We start from the raw sequence: 21,528 nt of genomic DNA, 5'->3' as shown, positions 1-21,528 counted from the left end.
TGCTGCTCTGTCCCATGTTCCCTGGCTTTTTTTAAAGAATAAGCTACATGGCAGGAATTCTGGTTCATGTTTCCCGCTAACCCCATTCACATGTCACAGTGAGCACACTGGACATCGGTTTGTGAGAAGGAACCAGTGTGCATTCACTTAACAGAAGAAACGGGGGACCAGTACCTGGATAAATACTGGGATTATATTACGCATTCAGCTGTATGTGCATTGAGCGTAACATGAGACTCAACGCACGTATAAAGAAAAATCAACTGTACACTGTATGTGAATTGTACATGCATTCAGTGTAACGTGAACAGGATTGGTGTAATGTGTCGTTCGGCTCGGACCCTTTGGATCTGTTTCTGGGTAACACAGCTGCTGATGTGCTGCTTTCATCTTTTGGAAATCTGTCGGTGGATACTTTGATTGTACTTGTAGTTCAAAGCTGTAATCTATTTGCTTGTTTACTTAACAGTCAGGCTTAAATACGGACATTTATGGTTTTGTAGTTGCTTTCGGAAATCCCTAAAGTGCATGGAGTAGGGTATTGAGCAAGTGGGTTGTCAGTCTAAATACCACTAGTACTACTATTACTGATAGTGCACTTTATAGTGCAAGCCAATTTTTCTCTACTTTGCAACAGTCTACTTATCTTTCCCCAAGGTTGTGCTTTGGTTAGGGCAATATCTTGTTTTCCCAGCAGTCAGGCAGCAATATTTTATCCCTGGGAAGATGTGATATAATATTTCCCTCAGATACCCCATTGTTGCTATTTAGGTTGCTGTGTAGAATACCGTTCTGTTCCTGGCAAGAGCACGTATTGACTACTGCTCATTGGCACCTATTGACTACTGCTGATTGAGAAGCGATGAGACAGCTTGTGCAGGAAAAAGTGCTTCTGGTTCTTACTTGACACTATGGATGAAGATCAAAAAGATGCAGGAGCTTTGAGACCTGGAGAAGTCAGGTGGGCTTGCAACTGGAATTTTGGGCAGTGCAAGCAGTTTATGGCAAAGTTTCTGAGCCACTCTCTGGATTGGGGTCCCCCAGACGAGATCCAAGATGGCAGAAGATAACAACAGCAACACTGGCTGCTATGGGCTGGAGCTTAGACTAGCCTGGGGTCTCTGCTTGCTTGAGTGCTTGGAGGCTGTATGCTTCCCCGCCTGGTGCCAGATTGCACAATTTAGCAATTATATACATGAATGGTGAAATGGCAGCATGTTGCTCCTTCTGATGTATGGCTAAACCTGCGACACCCCAACTCATCAGTGGGTTGGTGTCAGAATATATCCTTGTTATGATAAGATGAGATTCGAGGCCCATGATTGAGTGGAAAAACCTTCTGATTTTGCCACCGTGGGTGCAAAGCACTGTGATTTGTAGTTTATTTATTTATTTATTATTTTCAGTTTGTATCCCGCCTTGCCAGAGTTGATGCTGCTAAGTCATTAAGTTCAAGATTTTCCAAGTGCTTTTAGCTGTTGGGCATCTTAGTGAAAACACTTAAAAGCTTCTGTAGTCAGGGTCTGATCAGCAGCCAAGGTGAATTGGCAGCAGCCTGTTAAAACTAATGGAACTACTCTGATTACATGAGAACTTAGAAGAAGCAAGCTGTGCTGCATCGTCTTTGTGTGCTGGGCCAGGTATGCCCAAGTGCCTTCAAAATCCCACTGGTGCAGTGGAAATTGGGGCCATCTGGTCCCTGCCAGTATCAGCCTCTCTCAAGATCTCTATGTATAAGAAAGCCAGTGTGGAGCATGGAGAATCCTTGTAGTCCTCTTAGGTTACTGAAAAGCTCCAGTCACATCTCATTACCCATGTTAGGGTGGCCTGCCTGGTTATCTACAGAGTCTGCTTTCCTGTTGTACCAGTACACCAGCCTAGTATCGTAACGTCGCAGCGTTCCCCCTAAGCTGTGTTAGTGTGAGCTAGCTCACAGATTTTTAGCCTCCAGCTCACACATTTTTGTCTTAGTTCAGGAAGGATGGCTCCAGAGCAAACTAGTTTACACAGTAGCCAAATAGCTTGCTCACAGCTGTAATGCCAGTAGCTCACGAAGTAGAATTTTTGCTCACAAGCAGTGTTCTCTCTAAGCTGAGTTAGTATGAGCTAGCTCGCAGTTTTTTAGCCTTTGGCTCAGGAAGGATGGCTGCAGAGCAAACTAATTTATGCAGTAGCCAAATCGCTTGCTCAGAACTTTAATACCAGTAGATCACAAAGTAGAATTTTTGCTCACAAGACTCCACCGCTTAGAGGGAGCATTACCCAAGAAGAGCCATTGCTCGCCGCAGCTGTGGTCTGGTCTGGCTGCAGTTATGGAGGGAAGCATCTCCCCCCTCATACCTTCCCCTCTTAGTGTTTTTAATCCCCTGATCTAAACGGCAGTGGCATAATTCCTTTGAGTGCACTTTCCCTGGGTTACATCTGGCAGGGTCTCATCTCTCTAATGGCTGTGCACACAAAGACTATCGACTTGGTTGCTAGCAGCTGTGCAGCTATTTTAATCTGAAAAACAGCAACCAGAATCCCAAATATCCAAGCTTTCCTGGAGCGCTGCCCCTGCTTCGAACAACCTGTTGCATCTCCCAAGTGGTGTGATTCTGCCTAGGGGCATCGGGTTGTAAACGTTCCCACCACAGGAAAAAAAAAAGAGTCAGAATTCCCAGCAGGGAGCCCAGACCTTGTGCTTTAACTCTGTTGTCCTGTTTTGAACCAAAGAAAAATGCCGTGAGTGAAGAGATCCCAAATGCCACTTCTTCTAATTACTGAGCAAGCAGGCAGGCGGGAGGGTTTGGCTGCCCTTGCGCATTCTGTTATGCCCCGAAGGCTGTTTTGAAGAGAAGTGCGTGCGCGTGAGAGATCTGGACTCCGTGTGTGTTTGTGCATGGCTGTGGAGTGGAGTGAGACGTGGGGATGGGAGGAGGTGAGGGAGGGGACAAATACCATGTTCAGTCAGGTGGATCTGGAAGCTTCCGAAGCCAATGGTGGAAGGGGGGGGGCTCACATGAGCAAGCATGAGAGACACAAGGAGGGGAGGACGCTGGGATCGAACCAACAGGGCACGTGTCTGACCAGGAGCCCAGCTCATGCCTGCTTCCAAGAGCTTGTTAAATTTTAAAGGGATGCTGCTTGGAATGCGTGCTGGGAAGAGGTGGGGAGCTGGCTTGGCTGGCTGCCCTTCGCAGGGGCTCTTGTTTGTTGTTCTCTTGGTTCAGCTTGGTCTGTATGATGCTGGGGGAGGGCAGCCGTCCAAGTCCTCTGCCGCTTGGAAGGCTTGGCAATGGGCGTCCCTCCTTGTTTGTTTGGGGGCCGGACTGGGGAGAGTCTGGGCATGTTTCTGAGGCAGGCAGGTCTGTTCAGCTTCGGTCCAAAGGACTGGTTGGGCGACGTGGGAATACCACTGAATCAAACTCCAGTGGGGTGAATTTCGGCCCAGGGATGATTCTGATATTTGGCTGTTCTGTACCGGGTGCAAGCCACCTCTAAGGGGTGCCCTCCTTTCTCCATCTATCGCAAGAGTGGCCTGGCTGGTTGGTTCATGGACCCCGTTTTACTTTTCCAGCATCAAGACCCAGAATAATTTTACAGCTGCAAGATGGATTACGGATGCTGAGGCACGATAGAAGGAGAAGCTGCAGCAGATTTAATTACGTTGTCCCGAGCCCCAGTTTTTGCCCCTCGCTTACCTTGCCTAGGGTTGTAAGAGAATGCTTTTTTTGTGGTCTTTGGTTGTTTGGTTGGACTTTATGTCCTGTGGAATCTGGTTTTGCAGCAGTTTCATCAAGAGTGTGAATTCATTGATTTTGGAGCTGGGAAGGGACTAGAGATGCTTACTGTTTATGCATCAGTGTGGAGCAGGGGAGTGCCAAGTAAATGAGCAGCAACCTCTTGCATTGCGAAACAGTGGGTTGATCAAAGAGCATCTGCTTGGTAGTGTTTGTTGTATGGCTGAGAGGCAGTGACAAGGCATTGTGGGGATGGGGTAGAGGTCTCATCCCCTAGGCTGGGCAGAAAGCAGGAAGGCAGGTTTAGGAAGGAAACAAGGCAAGCCACAGAAATCTTTCGTTGAATCTAACACACCTTTTCTGTTATCTTTTCCTCTCTACTGATGCAGGTCCCAATTAATGGATTCTGACATGGATTATGAAAGGCCAAACGTAGAAACCATCAAGTGTGTCGTGGTTGGGGACAACGCAGTGGGCAAGACCAGGCTCATCTGTGCCCGGGCTTGCAATGCCACTCTGACTCAGTACCAGCTTCTTGCCACCCATGTGCCCACGGTCTGGGCCATTGACCAGTATCGTGTTTGCCAGGAGGTGAGTGCTGTCCTTGGTGGTAGTAGTGGGGTTCTTGTGCTAGTGACACTTCCTCTTTCAGAGGTGGTTCAGCTGAGATGATGACCCTAAATACCTTCCTGGGTTGGAGGAGACACCTATAAGCTTTTGGGGAATTGCTCCCCATCCTTTTCACCTAAAGGCAGCCGGGCAATTGAACCTCTCCTTTCCCTCCAGGTATTGGAACGCTCCAGAGATGTGGTAGATGATGTTAGTGTATCCTTGCGACTTTGGGACACATTCGGAGACCATCACAAGGACAGGCGCTTCGCTTATGGAAGGTGAGGACACATTATTGGGGGCAGCCACATGATGGGAGAAGATGGAAAGGCGGCAGAGGGGGACAGAGTGTACACTCTGTGATGGGAAGAGAAATGAACAGGAATGGTAGGGAGTCTACAGAAATGCATTGTTGGGGGGGAGGGTGAAACACAAAGGGATATTAGGGGAGGGAAGCAATGGCCAGGACTGAGAAGAACGGCAGAGAAGAGTTTCTGACATGCATAGGCAGAGCTATGCAGATGAACTGTTTTGATTTATACAGATGGGATGGGAATATTTGAATAGGAACAGTGGCTCCCTTTGGGTTATATTGGACAGTGGACATGGGGCAAAGGCTAACATTTAGCCCCCACCCCAATTAATGCACAGACTCTTTGCATCTTCCCAAGGGTGCTTGTAGTATACTGATCTTCCATATACACCATCCATGACGACAAAGGCATTTGCTAGCAGTTATAACTGCATGGATTTTGCACTGAGATGAGGAAATGGGGGGGGGGGAATAAATATGTGCATGGTTTCCCCTTCACAAGCTTGAGTGGGTGTCATATAAGGTGCATGCTTGCACCCTCCGGTGCTCTCTGTTGCAAAGAGAAGGCCATCTCATTGATTCTTCCCTCCTCTCTGTTGACAGATCTGATGTTGTAGTGCTGTGCTTCTCCATTGCTAACCCCAATTCCCTGCACCATGTGAAGACCATGTGGTACCCTGAGATCAAACACTTCTGCCCCCGAGCACCTGTCATCCTCGTGGGCTGCCAGCTGGACCTTCGCTACGCTGACCTGGAAGCAGTCAATCGAGCTAGGCGACCACTAGCCAGGTAGATCAGACTGCAAGGCAGAGGCAAGCGGGTTGGATGGGCTTGGCCGTGAGTTGCCAACTTGTGGCACTGGTTCTGCGATACGAGCATTTGTGGGAATCTTGGACTGCAGGGGGTGAAGTCTTGGGAGCTTGGCTAGATCCCAGGACTGGTCTACGTGTGCAGCAGTCTGCAGCCCTGGCAGGTGCCTGCCTCATCTGCACTACAGACAGGGATAGTTTGCAAACTAGCGTATGCTGTGATATTGACCCAGTCTGAAGAACGATGTCAGTCCCGAGTTCTCCCATATCAGCATTTCTAAAAAGAGCAATTTTTAGGCTTTCAGTTCAGATTTAGCACCAGGTGCGATGTTCCCTAACCTATGATGTCGGATACACGTTTAAGGAAGGGGGGAAAATGAGATTAACAGCAATCAGAGAAAAGGAGAGTAGAAAGGAAGTAGAAAGTAGGTATAGCCTACTTGTCGCAGTCTGCTGCCTGGGGTGCAGCGGTGCCTGAACCAGTCTTGATCTGATTGTCATGTTGACCTTGTGAAGTCTTGTCAATTACTGTGCAAACCTTAAATTTGCTTTTCTTCCTTCTGTTGTTTCAGGCCAATCAAGCCCAATGAAATTCTCCCCCCAGAAAAGGGGCGAGAGGTGGCCAAAGAGCTGGGGATCCCCTATTACGAGACCAGTGTTGTAGCCCAGTTTGGCATCAAGGACGTCTTCGATAATGCCATAAGAGCTGCCCTCATCTCCCGCCGGCATCTCCAGTTCTGGAAGTCCCATCTACGTAATGTTCAGAGGCCGTTGCTCCAGGCCCCGTTTTTGCCCCCCAAGCCACCCCCACCCATCATCATTGTCCCCGACCCTCCTTCCAACAACGAAGAGCGCCCTGCCCACTTGCTGGAGGACCCCTTGTGTGCAGATGTCATCCTGGTGCTGCAAGAGAAGATCAAAATCTACGCGCACAAGATCTACCTCTCCACCTCCTCCTCCAAGTTCTACGACTTGTTCTTAATGGACTTGAATGAGGAGGACCAGCAGGGCACCCTAGGAAGTGGCGCTGCGGCCGGCATTGCGGAGCGATCGTTCCATCAGGAAGAAAGGCATCATGGGCGAGAATTCCTCCTGAGAGCTGCTAGCTTTGATATCTGCGAGAGTGCTGAGGACGCTGGCTCTGGCCAGCAAAAACCGTGCCTTAGAGCCTCCACCAGCGATGGGATATTACGGGGTAAGAACTACGGGGAAAGTGGGTTAAAGCGGGGGAGGATTCTCTCCTCTTGGAGCCGTGCCTTTGTCAGCATCCAGGAAGAGATGGCAGACGACCCCATGACCTACAAGCCCCGACTTATGGTGGTGGTGAAGATGGACCCTTCCATCCAGTTGGGGCCCTTCAGGGCTGTGCTCAAATACCTGTACACGGGGGAGCTGGATGAGAATGAGCGGGACCTCATGCATATCGCCCACATTGCTGAGTTGCTGGAAGTCTTCGACCTCAGGATGATGGTGGCTAACATCCTAAACAATGAGGCGTTCATGAACCAGGAGATCACCAAAGCCTTCCACGTCAGGAGAACCAACCGTGTTAAGGAGTGCCTGGCTAAAGGGACTTTTTCCGGTACGTTGTCAAGCAGTGACAGCTATTTGGGTCATGGATGTTAACTTGGGGAGCGGGGTTCAGACAGGCTCAGGTGAGCAGATGGGCAGTTATACCCCCAAGACCCTGTTCTTGCGTGAGAAGACCGCTCCTGCCGCCCTGGAGCCATTCCACAAGGCCTGATCTGAAGGTGCCATCAGTGAGGCAGTAGAATTTGCCCATCTGACTTTGTGTGTGTTCAGGCATCTACTTGAAGCAGGGCTAAGTGTGGAAAAGCAAGTACATGCACTTAGTTAATATGCTGCATACCCACACAGTCTATGGCTATCCAGAGTTACATGTGCAGCCGCTGTACACAGGCAGCAGCACAATTTAAATGGAGATGAAGGTCAAGTCAGATGGCCATTTCAGTCCGGGCTAAAATATGCAAAATAAGGTGCTAGGTTTTGGGGTTCTGCTACAAATGTGTTTCTGGTGTGTGCATGCATCGTATTGTGAATCACTGTGGTGTAGTGGTTACAGTGTCATACTAGGACCAAATAGACCCACGTTCAAATCCCATCTCAGCTGGTGAGCTCACTGGCTGACCATGGGCCCAGTCGTCTTCTGTCACAGGGATATTGTCAGGAAAAGGGGAGAGCTGTGTATCCTGGCCTCAGCACCTTGTGGGGAAATACTTTTTTAATGCTTCCCCATGTTACACTGTTCCCTACAGGTAGTAAAGTAGCACACTAGATCTTTGATCTTTACTACAGGTAGTAAAGTAGCACACTAGAAGGGTTACAGTAAGCCTTTCTCCCTGATTTGCTAGTTTCCTACATGTTCTGTTCAAAAACCTTCCAGTGTGTTGACAAATAACCTGTCAGCGAGAAAGCTAGTCTGAGCCCTTCCTTCCGATAACTAGTTATAATGTGCATGGAGGTATTATTTTAAAGACGGGGGCCTTCAAATGGACAGCCTGAAGTAGAACCGCCCAGGAAAAGCTGTAGTGCCAAACTCCGTGCTGTGTATAACCTAGCCCTTCTTTAACTCTGCAGAAGGAATACTGAGGCTACTGGAGCTGCTCGGCACCTTCTGCTGTGTCCTTCAAAGCTTCCTAATGTTTCCTGTGCAGATGCCAATTGTTCTTTGGTGTTTATATTGCCAGTTTTCTGTTGCCCAGAAAATTCTGTCCCAGTGTTCCGTTTCCTGCTATTCCCATGGAATTTTGTCTTCCTCTGTTGCTGTAAATACTGTTGATGGGGACGGCTGCGGCTGTCAGTAATAAACATCAACAAATACACCCTGTTATTATTAAACTTGTATTATAAACACAGCGGTCTGAAGACTGACTTTCCATCTGTCCTGAACCACGCTGGAGAGTTAGAGATTGGCCATGGCTCTTTCCTCCAATCAGTTAGCAATTTGTGAGATGTTTCTGGATTGCTGAAGTGCATTTTTAAAGCCTCAGAAGCGTCCCATCAAGTGGCCTTGGCACAGGACAACACATTGCTGTCGGAGTCCCAGATCACGCTTTTTCGCAGGGCTATTAGTACGTCATCCGTGACCGAATGTGTGCTGGATTGGGCTTGACCAAGTTGCCTGCAGTTCCCATTGGCTCCCAACAGGATGCTGTGGATGGCAATTACTGGTCGAACCCAGCCCATTAGCTCTTGCCTCCGGACTCTGTGTGCACAAGTAGTTTGTAATGCCCACGAGTGAAATTGATCTTGCAAAAAATGAAGTCTTCTCAAGTTCAGGGTGCTGTACAAAGTTCTCCCTTCCTCCATTTTATCCTCACACTGACCCTGAAAAAAGATAGGTGAAACTTGAGAGGTACTGACCGACTCATGTCCACCCTATGAGCTTCACAGCCAGTGGAGATTTGAACTTTGGTCTTCCAACACCTCACCCAGCTCTCTAACCACTACACAGTACTGGCAGTCAGTCTTGCAGTGATTCCTGTCTGTGGTGGGTCTGGGATTGTCATGGTGAGCAGGACAGGGATGCAGCTTCCTTTTGGGTTTGGCAGCTGCAGCGGGGGGGGTGGGGTAGCAGCACGATGCATCACAGTCTGACCCCCTTACAGTGTGCTAATGGGCCTTTGCTTGCTTGCAGATGTCACCTTTATCCTGGACGATGGTGCTATCAGTGCCCACAAGCCCTTGCTGATTTCCAGCTGCGACTGGATGGCTGCTATGTTCGGGGGCCCGTTTGTGGAGAGCTCAACGCGCGAGGTGAGAGAGCCGAGGGCCTGGAAACCTCAGGATTGCACTACTACTGTCTTCCTTTTCCAGCTTGAGCCACAAACAATGTTCCCTCTAAGCAGTGGAGTCTTGTGAGCAAAAATCCTACTTTGTGAGCTCCTGGCATTAAAGTTGTGAGCGAGCAATTTGGCTGCTGCATAAATTTGTCTGTTCTGGAGCCCTCCTTTCTGAGCCAAGACAAAAATGTGTGAGCCGGAGGCTAAAAAACCGTGAGCTAGCTCACACCAACTCAGCTTAGAGGGAACACTGGCCACAACCCCTTTTTTTGGGGGGGGGAGGACCCCACCACACCTGATGAGTCAGTGGTTCTGATGAGCAAGTGTTCGCACAGCTGAGCTGAGCTCCCAGAGGACCAGATCTGCAGCATTAAAGACAGATGGTGTACGCCTGCTGTTTGCTTTCACACGGGACTTTCCATCCCGCGTCCCAAGAGAAGGGGACAGGAGTCAGGAAGGCAAGGATTTTAGCACAAGCCGCAGCTCTGTCGTAAGGGAAAAGAGCCTCTCCATTCTGTGCAGCAAACTAGAGTTGAAGCAGGAGGGAGACTTTATAAAAGCGGCCGGCCATTTGTATTCAGAAGCACCCCTAGGATGAGGCATCTGCCATGGATTTGGGGTGCCCTTAAGGACAGTGGCTCTGATGCACAGGGCACTGTCCGCCTGCACAGGCCTTCCTGAAATCGATGCCAGCTGCACAAGAGGCAAGAGGACAGCAGTTATGGATAGAATAAGTTTAAAATAAGACAGTCCTGCTGTAATAGTGTCACAAACTGGTTAAGGATACACAGAATTGTGCAACCTTCTCCTTCTGAATGTGCCGAGAAACTGAACCCTCTTTGTGCTCATGTTCCTTCTGGTACAGGTGGTGTTACCTTACACGAGCAAGAGCTGCATGCGGGCGGTGCTGGAGTACCTGTACACCGGTCAGTTCTGTTCTACAGCAGACCTAGATTACATGAAGCTCATCATCCTGGCCAACCGCTTGTGTCTGCCGCACCTGGTTGCTCTCACAGGTAATTTTGGGGTGCTGTGGGTGAGATTCCGATTCCATGGCTGTAGTCATACAGGTCTGTGTGGCCAGCCAAGGAAGTCTGTGCATTATGGACCAAGAAAAGGCTGGGGCTTTTGGGTCTTTGATGTTTTCTCTGCCCCTTTGAAGGAAATGCTTGAAAAGGGCAGAGACCTGGGTATTAGTGCATTATCTGGAGAGCTGTCTTGGTACTTTCTTGAAGACGCTGGCAGGGTTGCAGGATTTGGTGCCAGAGACCACCTTTGGGAGCAAGATATACAGTTTGCAAATTCAGAGGTTGGCTTGCCTAAAAGGGTACCTAATTGCTGAAAGAGGTGCAAGTTCCTTATTGGTCCATTCCGTGTTGTTGTTGCTGTCTTGACTGGGTCAAGATGTGGAACTCTCTGAGCCGGTCTCCTGTGCACACTGGGCTGTGCAAGGACTATATGCCTCGTCTGCTTGGGTTGACAGTGCTCAGAAGAAGTGAGTAATCCCCTGTCGTCCAACACTTTTCTGCTTAATGGAGCGTAGAGCACATCAGTGGCCAGAAATGTATTAAGGGAGAGCCATGGTGGTACTTGCTTACCTTTCCGTTAAAAGTAATCTAGTTAACCTTTGTAATACAGAGCTAAATTTGAGGCCAGTAGCATATCAGAGACCAACAAGTATAAGCTTTTGAAAGTCAAAGTGCCTTTTGTCAGATACGAGTAGGAGTGGAGATCCCTGAGTCCAGTTAGAAGGTGGGACTCGGAGGGGTGTTGCAAAGAAAGCTTGGTAATACAGATGTTTCTGGGGGTTTTCTTGTGCATATGTGAAAGGTCTCCAGAGGTGGACTGAAATTTGCTATATAGTCATGGCCATTAAGTGTGGACATGTTTTAGAGAGGACTTAAATCAAATCATGGAGGATAGGTCTGCCAGTAGTTACTAGCCATAATGATCAAACGTTCAGTTCATTGCCTTGATGTTCAGAGGCAGCATGTCTCTGAATACCAGTTTGGGGGGGGGCGGGGACAGTTGGTGAGGGATGCTGCCTTCCTTTCCAGCTCTTCTTATGGGCTTCCTAAAGGCATCCAGTTGGCCACTATAGGAAACAGAATATGGGACTAGATGCCTTTGATCTCATCCAGTAGGATGCTTCTTCTGGGATATATTTTTTGTGTGCCTCACATAGCAATGGGAGGGGACTGCAGGGGCCCATTCCTGCTTGCTCTGAGTTTTCAGGTTTTTTTTAAAAAAAGTCTCACCTTTTTGCTTACTGAAATAGCAGGGTGGGGAAGCATGCAGGCAATATTTTACCCAGTTGTTTACTAAGCCAGCGAACTGAAAGGCATTTTTTCAATGTTAACTTTTTTTATTTTGTTGCAATTTTATAATGCATTGAATCACTTCCATATATACACATACTGGATGGCCTGTACTTAGCCATTTGCTATTTGATTTCAACTTACAGCACCCCCTAGTGTCCAACTAGGTCTCTACAGTAGCCACAGAATAAATAGGTAGCACTTCAGTGGGAAGGTCACAGCGTTCCGTGCGCCTTGGTGTTTAGTCATGCTGGCCACATGACCACGGAAACGTCTTCGGACAGCGCTGGCTCTTTGGCTTTGAAACGGAGATGAGCACCGCAACCCTAGAGTCGGATTCGACTGGCTTTCGAGCAAGGGAACCTTTACCTTTACTTTAAAGACCTGAACCTCAGGCTGACATAACTCAGCAAAGGGCCTGGGTGGATCTTCATTTCCCTGTTAGCTGGCAGATTTATTAAACTAAAGGTGATTTCAATAACCCACCTAAAATAAACATTTTTGTAATTCATACACATTTCAAGAATATATACTTTTCAGACTGACTGATAGCATAGTGCAATTAAATGGAGTGCTTGTAGTCCCTATGGTCATACATTGGTTCAGTCGAAGAGCACTTGCTTTGGATGCTGAAGGCCCTGAACATCTCCAGTTAAAAGGATTTTAGATAGTAGGTGTTAGGAAAAAGCTCTCTCTGTCTGAGAGACTCTAAAGAACTGCCAGCTAGTCAGAGTAGAGTAGATCACACTCTGCAATAGGCCAGTGGTCTGTCTTGCTGTAATCCTGTAGTCAGATTGCCTTTTCTACTATAGCATTATGGTTCTTGGAGGAAAGGGGACAGTAATGAAGTTATTACATTTATGCACAGGTCTCTCTGTATTTCACAAGGACACTAGCCAGCATCCGAAGAATCATAATTCCTTGAGCATATTGGGGGGGGGGCTTCTTTTTTCTCAGATGGAAACCCCCTCATGCAGAATAGCAAACAGTTTTTGGATTGGGGGGGCTTTCAAAAGTAGTTTGTTACAGACTTGGGTTGGGGAAGATCAGCTGCCCCGAGTGAAGAGATCCCACTGGGCTAGCTCAAGACCCTTTCAAGTGCCTGAACAGCTCTTTGGATCTTGGTCCAAGTGCTGAAACTTTTCAGAAGCAGAATGGTATTTTTCTATTGACACAGAAAGAGAACATTCATGTTATTTGGTCAGTACAGCCTGTGATATTCATAATTGCTCTAGGTACAAAGCATAACGTATGCATAATGTTTATCTTGAGTTATATGCCTTCCCAATCATTTTAATATAGAAAAGTAAAGTGTCTGACCAAAGCTGTTTATATTAACTTCATTTTGAACAAGGTAGTTGTTGTTTTTTTTTAAAAGGAACACTAATGATTGAGACAGATCAAGACGGGTAGCCGTGTTAGTCTGTCTGTAGCAGTAGAAAAGAGCAAGAGTCCAGTAGCACCTTAAGGACTAACAAAATATATTGCAGGGTATACACTTTCGTGAGTAACTGAAGAAGTGAGCAGTGACTCAGGAAAGCTCACACCCTGCGACATATTTTGTTAGACTTCAAGGTGCTACTGGACGCTTGATCTTTTTCACTACTGGATTCTTGCTCTTTTTTACTACTAATGATTGAGATCTTTAACAGAAACATTTTAAAATCCAGTTTTTAAATTAGCACATCACTTTTTGTCCACCCTTACTGTTAGCAATAGCTCATGTTGCTAGTCGCTGACCTTGGTTGTGTATGTGTTTATTTTACAGAGCAATTCACAGTGTCTGGTCTGATGGAGGCAACTCAGATGTTAGTGGATATTGACGGAGATGTCCTTGTGTTCCTGGAGCTAGCTCAGGTACAAGCTGTTCAGTCCTCACTAACCCCCAACCAGGAATGAGTTCAGATTTCTCAGACCTGCTCTTCTGATGTGAAATTCTCATTTGGATCTTACTTCTCTCCCATTGTGCTAAATGAACCTGTTCTTTATTTGCATACCATAAAACTGTTAAAAAGATGACCCTTAGTAAGAAGAATTGTTTTGGACTGGGGCTTAAAGCATAGTATGGTTTAAATTCCTGACCAGCTGGGAAACTAAATATACACTGTACCCTGATAGACCCACCAGCCCAAGTAATTGACAATCAAGGTAATTCCAGCCCGTATAGTCCTTGCCATTGATTTCTCTAGCTTCATGCTAGGTTCTGTTGGGGCCTGCCAGCACGTGAAGAGTTATGGGAACCGGCTTTTAGAGGCAGATGGAGGGGTGGAGGAATGTGTGAAGAAGAGCCTGTTCTCAGCACTATTCTAGATCATCCAACTAAATCAATTGGCAGTAGAATGCTGAAAGACAAGTGAAGTATTACTTATTCTATGACCGTGTGACTGGTTTACAGAGTTGTTATTATTAACTTCATCTGTAGCCCACCTTTCTCACTGAGACTCAAGGCACATTTCCAAACATGAAAAGCGATTCAGCCAGACAGCAAAGACCTCGTCAGTGGTAGTTTGAAAAAGGATTGGCCAAACTTAAGGCTGACAGGTCTCTTAATCATAGACTGTCAGCCACATAGCTGAATGGAAATCCTGCCTTCAGAGGCTCTGATGTACTATAGTTATCAGATGATGGGGGAGAGCAGTGGATGGCTATTGCCGTTTGCTTGCAAGCAGCCCCTTCCTAGCCGGATGGTGGGGTAGAGATAGCCAGCCAGGGCAGTGCTTATGTTCTGGCATTTTCAGTCGCTTACAAGGACTTCCTTCCACTTTGCCTGGTTGTGTGCTCTGCCCACATGTGAGTCAGTAGCCTTGATAGCTCTCTGAAGTTTAGTTCTCTGAGCTAACACATGTAGGTTGCACTGCAGTTTATTAACTGTCTTGTTTCAACCTTTCCCCCCCCAGTTCCACGGTGCCTACCAGCTCGCCGATTGGTGCCTGCATCACATCTGCACCAACTACAACAACATCTGTCGCAAGTTCCCTCGGGAGATGAAGGCAATGTCAGCAGGTCAGCACACATTAGGAGTGGGATGCAGCCTTTGGTGTCATTTATGCAGAAGGGCAACAGTGTCTTTTAGAAATAAGGACAAGAGGTTCTCTTGGCCACATAGAGCTCTTTTATATAGCCTGTACTGAAAAAACATACCAAGCGGCATTTCAAACTATCTGGCAAAGCTAGATCTTGGTTTGTTTTTTTACAATAAAAAATGAGCCTGGTTTATTCAGTTTCACACATTCCTTTCCCCTCCTATGTGGAGCTGGTCTTGAAGACTACTTACATTTGGAAGTCTAAGCACATTTTCTAACAACATCCAAATTTCGATGCTTCAACAAACTGGATGTTTGTTCCTTACCAGTAAACTAGAATTCTAAAACTGGATTGAAACAATGCTTGAGTATCACGGTTTGTAGTAAACAACTTGTTAACAGTGCTTGCATTCAAGGTGGAGGAGAGAAGAACATGAGAGTCTAAGAATAAATCAGATATGTTCTCATAACCAACAGATGGAAAGAGCATCTAGATACAGTATTAGAAAATTAAGTGTCCCTTCCCAGACATGGGTCATGGCTCGGTGGTAGGGCTCGTGTTAGGTATGCAAAAGCTCCCCAGCTCGATCCCTGACATCTCCAGTATAAAGATCAGGTCACACGACCGACCTCTGCCTGAAACTCAGGAGATCACCTGCCAATCTGAGTAAACAATGCCAACAGAGAGAGAGAGAGAGTTTGGTGTAGTGATTAAGAGCTGTGGACTCTAATCTGGAGAAATGGGTTTAATCCCCATTCCTGCACATGCAGCTGCTGGGTGACCTTGGGTCAGTCACAAGTTGTTTCAGAGCTGTTCTCTCGAGCAGTTCAGTCAGAGCTCTCAGGCCCACCTACCTCACAGGGTGGCTGGTGTGGGGAGAGGAAGGGAAGGAGACTGTAAGCTGCTTTGAGTGAAGGGCACGGCATAAATCCAATCTCTTCTTCTTCTTGATGGACCCCCAGTGTTCTGCTTCAGTACTGGGCAGCTTCATATATCTCTTCCCAGTCCTTGTTTCTTTTCCATTGCCAAACCATTCTCATCTTCTCAGCACAAAAACATATGGCAACCAATTATGCTGCAGATAAATGGCACTTAACTTAGGAAGGTTCCCTCCCCACACACAAACCCTCTCTTTACCCCACAAACATGCACATGAAATTAATTCGTTCAAATCTGTTTTGCATTTTATAATGGAAATTTAAAGTTCACCATCTCACCTCCCTACTTCTTTCCACTACAGAGAACCAAGACTACTTTGAGAAGCACCGGTGGCCCCCTGTATGGTACCTGAAGGAGGAGGACCACTATCAGAGAGCTAGGAAAGAACGCGAGAAGGAAGATTACCTTCACCAGAAACGGCAGCCTAAGAGAAGGTGGCTCTTTTGGAATGCCTCCTCCCCTGCCCAGTCACCTTCCTCGTCAGCGGCCACAGCTTCATCTTCATCCTCCTCCTCTTCATCAGCTGTGGTTTGAGAGGTGTCCTGCCCCTGCTACCTAGTCTCTTACAAGAAGGGGGCCAACCGCCCTGAGCCAATATCTGGTTCGACAGGCTTGGAGAAGATGGCCCCCTCCTCAGCTACAACCCTCAGTGGAGAAAGTGCGCATGAATCATGTCCCTGAGAGGTTGGCAAGAACCCGCACAGGTGGCGCTCGGGAGCCGGAGCACCACACGTCTCAACACAGAGCTCCGCGAGGTCCTGATCCCTGCCTCAGCTGGTGTTGCGCTCAGCAGCCAGAGGCCGCCCATACGAGTGGCAGGCATGCTGGTTTCTTTACCAAGAGGCTCGCTCACCTAGCAGAACTAACCTCACGTTTACAGGAATGCCAGAGGTTTTTTGTTTTTGTTTTATTTTTTAAAGAAAATGTGCTAGAAGGAAGACGCAGCACTTCTGTGTTATTTTATAAACTGAGGTGGTTATTTTTTTCCCCCTTTGCAAAAAGCAAAAAAAAAAAAAAAAGTGGGTGCCTCCCATTGTTTGTTCTGTGAGTCATGACATTTCAAGTCGCTGTACATGCTGGAGCCCGGGTGTTCTTCTGGGCTCCTTTGGGTGGCAGGCAGCCATTTTCTGTTGCACTCACCACCTCATTTATTTAAATCGGACTGCAGGGATGTTTACTTAAGAAAAGGCACAGATATCCGTGGAGCAGCAGGGGGCCGTAGACCCTCCTTGTGAAAAGCAAGCCCCAGTGGAGGAGGCACGGGCCAGCAGAAAGCTCTGACGCAGCACTGGAACTGAGCAGCAACAGTAAGGGGGTTCTTGATTAGAGAAGCCACACTTACTGCTGCCTGAGAAACCAGCCCCCCCCCCCCCCGGCGGGGGAACGTCGTGTTTTCCCCCTCCCCCCTTTCTGTCAGTGGCCCAAAACACAAAACTTATCAAATCGACCAGCCTGGGGCCAGGTTAAGATGGTAGGAAAGAGTCTGTTCCACCCCTGTGCTGTTCGGATGTCTCGGAAGATGCTGCTTCGGAAGGAATAGGAAACCCCAGCAGGTCTCTCCTGTTTCGTTTTGTTTTTTTTTAATGAAAGAAACCAATACACAACAATTTGAATTTTAGTGTGAAAGGTTCAAGTTGTTAATAAATGATATTTTAAAAAGAGAGCTGTTGTCCTTTTGTGATTTGACAGGGGCAGAAGATGAGGCTGGGTAACCCTAGAGAAGGGATAAGCTAAATAGAATGGCCTCAGCTCATTCAAAGCCAAGTGTACGTGAAGGCAGGACCAGCAAAGTCCCTAATCATATTGAACCTGTGGGTACATCTGAAATTTTGAGAAGTTATATGGACACCACCACAAAATGGATGCCTGGGGGGGGGGAGGTTAAAGTGAGACATCTTCCTATGATACAGGTAGCTGTTTCTGAATGGGTGTTCTCTGCAGATAACAGGTGATACACTTTGTGGAAGAAATAAATGGGTATCATTTTATGGATCACTGAACTACAGTTCGGCACAGGGTTACATTTTGGGGGGAATTACTAGTTTCCACCTAACAAATTACAAGGCTTTCATGCTATCTTTCAAAATAGCTAAAATTAAAAACCTAAAACTAAGCTCTTGACAGTACTTACTTTTTTGCATACTTGGATTTGTGGTCTCTATCCCATCCTCATGGCTTAAAGTATAGTCAACTATCAGTTAACAAATAGCAAGGAATTTCACTTCTCTTTTGAAATGCTGTTTATAGATCTGAAAGACTTATGCTTTGCTGTGCAATTTTAAAAAATCTTTATACAGCTCCAATAACGTACATGGCGTTTCAAAACCAAAGAGAAAGGACTCTGCCCCAAGAGATCTTGTAATCTAACTTCGGAACGTTTGGTAGAATTGAAGAAATATAAGCCAACACAATTAACACTTTGGATTTGTTAACAACTCTTGAGATCCCATTTAAGTTGTGAAAAATCAACCTTGTTTGCTTTCAAATTCTTTATTAGGAATAAAAAAACCTTTTAACAACTTTAAATTAGGAATAAAAAAAACTTTAACAAGCATATCAAGAAATGGACATTGAACTTCAAACTGTAACTTTAGTCAACAGGACTACACAATCATACACAATCATGCACATTACTATTATACTACGGTTCTGTTACACTGGTTGAATGCTTTCATAGCATTTGGGCCCCAGGTTCAATCCCTGACCTCTTAAGTATTAGAAATGAGAAGCAGCTATGCTAGGCCCAAAAGTTCCTAACACTCACAGTAGCTAATACTGGGACAGACCAAGCAATGCAAGAAGAGGTAGAAAGCCAGTGTGGTACAGCAGTTGGACCAGGATTTGGGAGACCCAGGTTCAAATCTCTGCTCTGCTGGGTGACACTAGGCCACTCTCAGCCTACCTTTGCTCATAGAATTCTTGTGAGGATAAAATGGAGGAGAGGACAATAATGTACGTTACTCTGGGTATCTTTATTCATTACAAAGCATATTCTCTTTCCTATATTAACCTGTAAGGCTTTCTCTTTTTTTTTTTTACATTGCAAGCGGGGTGTGTGTGTGTTAAGTAAGGCTGCAACAAGACCAAAAAGATTCAGCTGCAAGCCACACACACCCATTTTTAAACTTAAGCCACACATACCCATTTTTAAACTTAACACATAGACCTGGAGTTAGGCATTTCTTAGCCTAACTTAACTGAAAGGACTCTTAGACAGGGATGAAAGACCAGTAAGAAAGTGGCCAAAGTCCCATCTTCTGCTTCAAGTCTACCAAAAAAGACCATACTGGTAAGAAATTTAAGTTTCTTTCCTTCCTGTTGTAAGAAATGGGATAAAACTTGAGCGAGCCAGTTTGCGCTTCAAGAAAGGACACAATGCAAGCCTGAAGAGAGGGAAAAGAAGAAAAGGGGTCTGAGGGGGAAATAGCAGTCAAGTACTTGCTGCGAGAGCAGGAAAGGCACCATTGGGGCTTGCAGAAGTTAAAGAGTCCTACTACCAGACTGAACCTCAAGGTTAAGACTTTAATATTGACAATGTTAGGAGAGCCCTGAGAAGAAGGGCCTAGAACCAGTGAACTCAAACTATTAACTAAAAGGTTCAAGATGCTGTATTTGCAACCCAACCAGTATTTATCATGAACCATTTGAGGAAGGCACAAAAGCTTCAGTTCTGTACCACTCAGAATGAAAGCAAAGCTCAGAGCATACACATTTGTAGTGCAAGGCGCTTTCCCACCCTTTAGCACAGTTGCCACCTTCAGTGCCTACAAAGTGAAGAGGACCCAATATCAAAAAGCTAGAGAGTTCACAGGGAGGGATGTGTGCCTGCATAGAAAGACAGTTGATGAACTGTCAGTTAACAGCTAAGTGCAACCCTATTTTCATTGTAATGTTTTCTGTGCTGACTCACATGGAAGAGTGGAGAGTTTGCTTAGCAGAAACTGGGTGTGTGAGCTCTTAACAAAATAAGCTGTAGAAGACCATTTTGCCTACAGCAGAATCACTTTCAGAGTCCATATCAGTGCTGTGGTGTCTGATAAATGGCGATGGTGTTGACCAGTTGGCTGCTCTGCAGATCTCCAACAGAGAGAATCTACTCCAGAAGGCAGAGGACGAGGCTTGGACTTTTAAGTTAAAACCACACTCAGATCGGCTAATCTTTCCTATGGTTTAATTTCTCAGTGGGCAAGTTGCTCACTCTGAACCCCTCAACTGTAGGGGGGGGGCTGTTATAAATTTCTGCCTCCATTGCTGATGGCTCTCTGTTCTGGAGTTCTGGCTAAACTCTGCAACCCTCCTAGGTTCTCTAATCAAATGGCCAAGTTTTTGGCTTGTATGGCCCTGTAAGGTCCCCACAACAGAGAGAAAGGATCCCTTTGGGAAGAGTTTAGCTGAATGATCTCTAGACCACCACAAGGCCATCTAAGCCAGTGGCCATCCCTGCACAGTGGCAGCACACTTTGCTCAATTAACCATGCAGAATGTGAAGGAGTATTCTCTTTGGTCTGTCCCACTAGGTGCCGAGGATCTCATGCAGGGATTAGGGGCCTGCGTTTGGATCTACCTGAATGGAAAATATACCCAAAAAATACCTTATTGGTTTTTTGGGGGGTATATTTCGGCTTCCCAAATGTATCTGGGTTTTCTTGGGAAAACTGAAAAAAACATTCCTGAAAAAACCTTGGATATATTCAGGAATTACCAGTAGACCCAAAAACAGTGGAGAGGCAGTAGCAGATCGCTCCCATCTCTCAGCTGTTTGTTGGGCTTTCAAAGTTTAAAGGGACTGCAGAAGACAGACAGCCCAAGGATCAGCTGTGCCAAGGGGAGCAAACGATCCCCCCCCGCTCAGCTTAGGGCTGGCTTCTCGTGCAGCCGGTTTAAACCGAGCTGCAGGAGAAGCCAGCCCCAAGATCCACTGTGTTGTGGGGAGCAATCTGCTAGCCACTGGCATAGCAGACCCTGGGGGCTGGCATCTCCTGCAGTGTGGTTTAAATTGGACTGCAGGAGAAGCCAAGCCAGCTCCAGGATCGGTCTAGCTTTTTAACCAGTATTGGACCCGAACAAATTCGGGATTTCTGAAAAATCCCACATCCAAATACCATAACAGTATTGGGATCTGGGATTTTTCAGAAATACCAAATGTTTTTCGGGTCCAGCAGACCCTAACCGAAAAATACCAGTTAAAAAAAATTGTACACCCCTACAGGGGATACTAGACTCAGTAAACTGAAGAGACACTGATGGAGAGAAATGCGCTTGCATAGTTGCACAGACCAATGCAATTTTGGTCTAGTCAAGAGTGGCCTACATGGGGGTTCCCTGGTACATCTTAAAAATAGTCCAGGGAAAACAGACTCCTACCACAGTGTCACTTAGTGCTTTTCAGGGCTGTACAGAGATTTGAACCCAGGCCATCTTTGTACAGCTCTATCCACCACATTTGCTCTCTAACCACTTCAGAGAACTGAGCAGAAACAGAAATTAAGGTTCAGAAAAAGAAGACTGCAGAAAAGAAAAGAAAAAAAGCATTTGAGAAAGAAAAGCATTCAACCATCCTCTCAAAACAAGCAGCGTTTGCGGTCAGTAAAGACCTAATGAAGCTTATTCCAATACTATGGGACAAAATGGAAGATGGTATATAAAAATTACAAAACTAGAAAACATACCTCAAAATAAATATATATATATATATACATATATACAGACACATAATAAATTTAACATTTCAAAAACCTATATGCCATCTTATGAAGGATTTTTAATACTCCTATGCAATGTTCCCTCTAAACTGTGGAGTCTTGTGAGCAAAAATTCTACTTTGTGAGCTACTGGCATTAAAGTTGTGAGCAAGCGGTTTGGCTGCTGCATAAATTAGTTTGCTCTGGAGCCATCCTTCCTGAGCTGAGACAAAAACGTGTGAGCTAGAGGCTAAAAAACTGTGAGCTAGCTCACACTAACTCAGCTTAGAGGGAACACTGCTCCTATGAA

The 21,528-nt window shown here is 46.3% G+C and overlaps 1 protein-coding gene across 2 annotated transcripts in view; it reads left to right on the top strand.

Annotated features, from left to right (window-relative positions):
* The window catches only part of RHOBTB2 (Rho-related BTB domain containing 2), a 28,093-nt gene extending 11,191 nt beyond the window's left edge, over window positions 1-16,902 (top strand). For both annotated transcript variants that reach the window (XM_015407573.1, XM_015407574.1), the window contains exons 2-10: window positions 4,112-4,313; window positions 4,509-4,612; window positions 5,248-5,433; window positions 6,026-7,035; window positions 9,112-9,230; window positions 10,122-10,272; window positions 13,343-13,431; window positions 14,472-14,577; window positions 15,839-16,902. In XM_015407573.1, coding sequence (XP_015263059.1) covers window positions 4,112-4,313; window positions 4,509-4,612; window positions 5,248-5,433; window positions 6,026-7,035; window positions 9,112-9,230; window positions 10,122-10,272; window positions 13,343-13,431; window positions 14,472-14,577; window positions 15,839-16,071 — 2,200 coding nt within the window. In that variant the 3' untranslated portion in view covers window positions 16,072-16,902. The remainder of the gene's footprint in view (window positions 1-4,111; window positions 4,314-4,508; window positions 4,613-5,247; window positions 5,434-6,025; window positions 7,036-9,111; window positions 9,231-10,121; window positions 10,273-13,342; window positions 13,432-14,471; window positions 14,578-15,838) is intronic.
* Window positions 16,903-21,528: the final 4,626 nt, after the last annotated feature.

The sequence above is a fragment of the Gekko japonicus genome, unplaced genomic scaffold (assembly GCF_001447785.1).
Source record: "Gekko japonicus isolate JY-2015 unplaced genomic scaffold, Gekko_japonicus_V1.1 scaffold1154, whole genome shotgun sequence".
Classification (NCBI taxonomy): domain Eukaryota; kingdom Metazoa; phylum Chordata; class Lepidosauria; order Squamata; family Gekkonidae; genus Gekko; species Gekko japonicus.
This window is presented reverse-complemented; position numbering and strand designations above follow the sequence as displayed.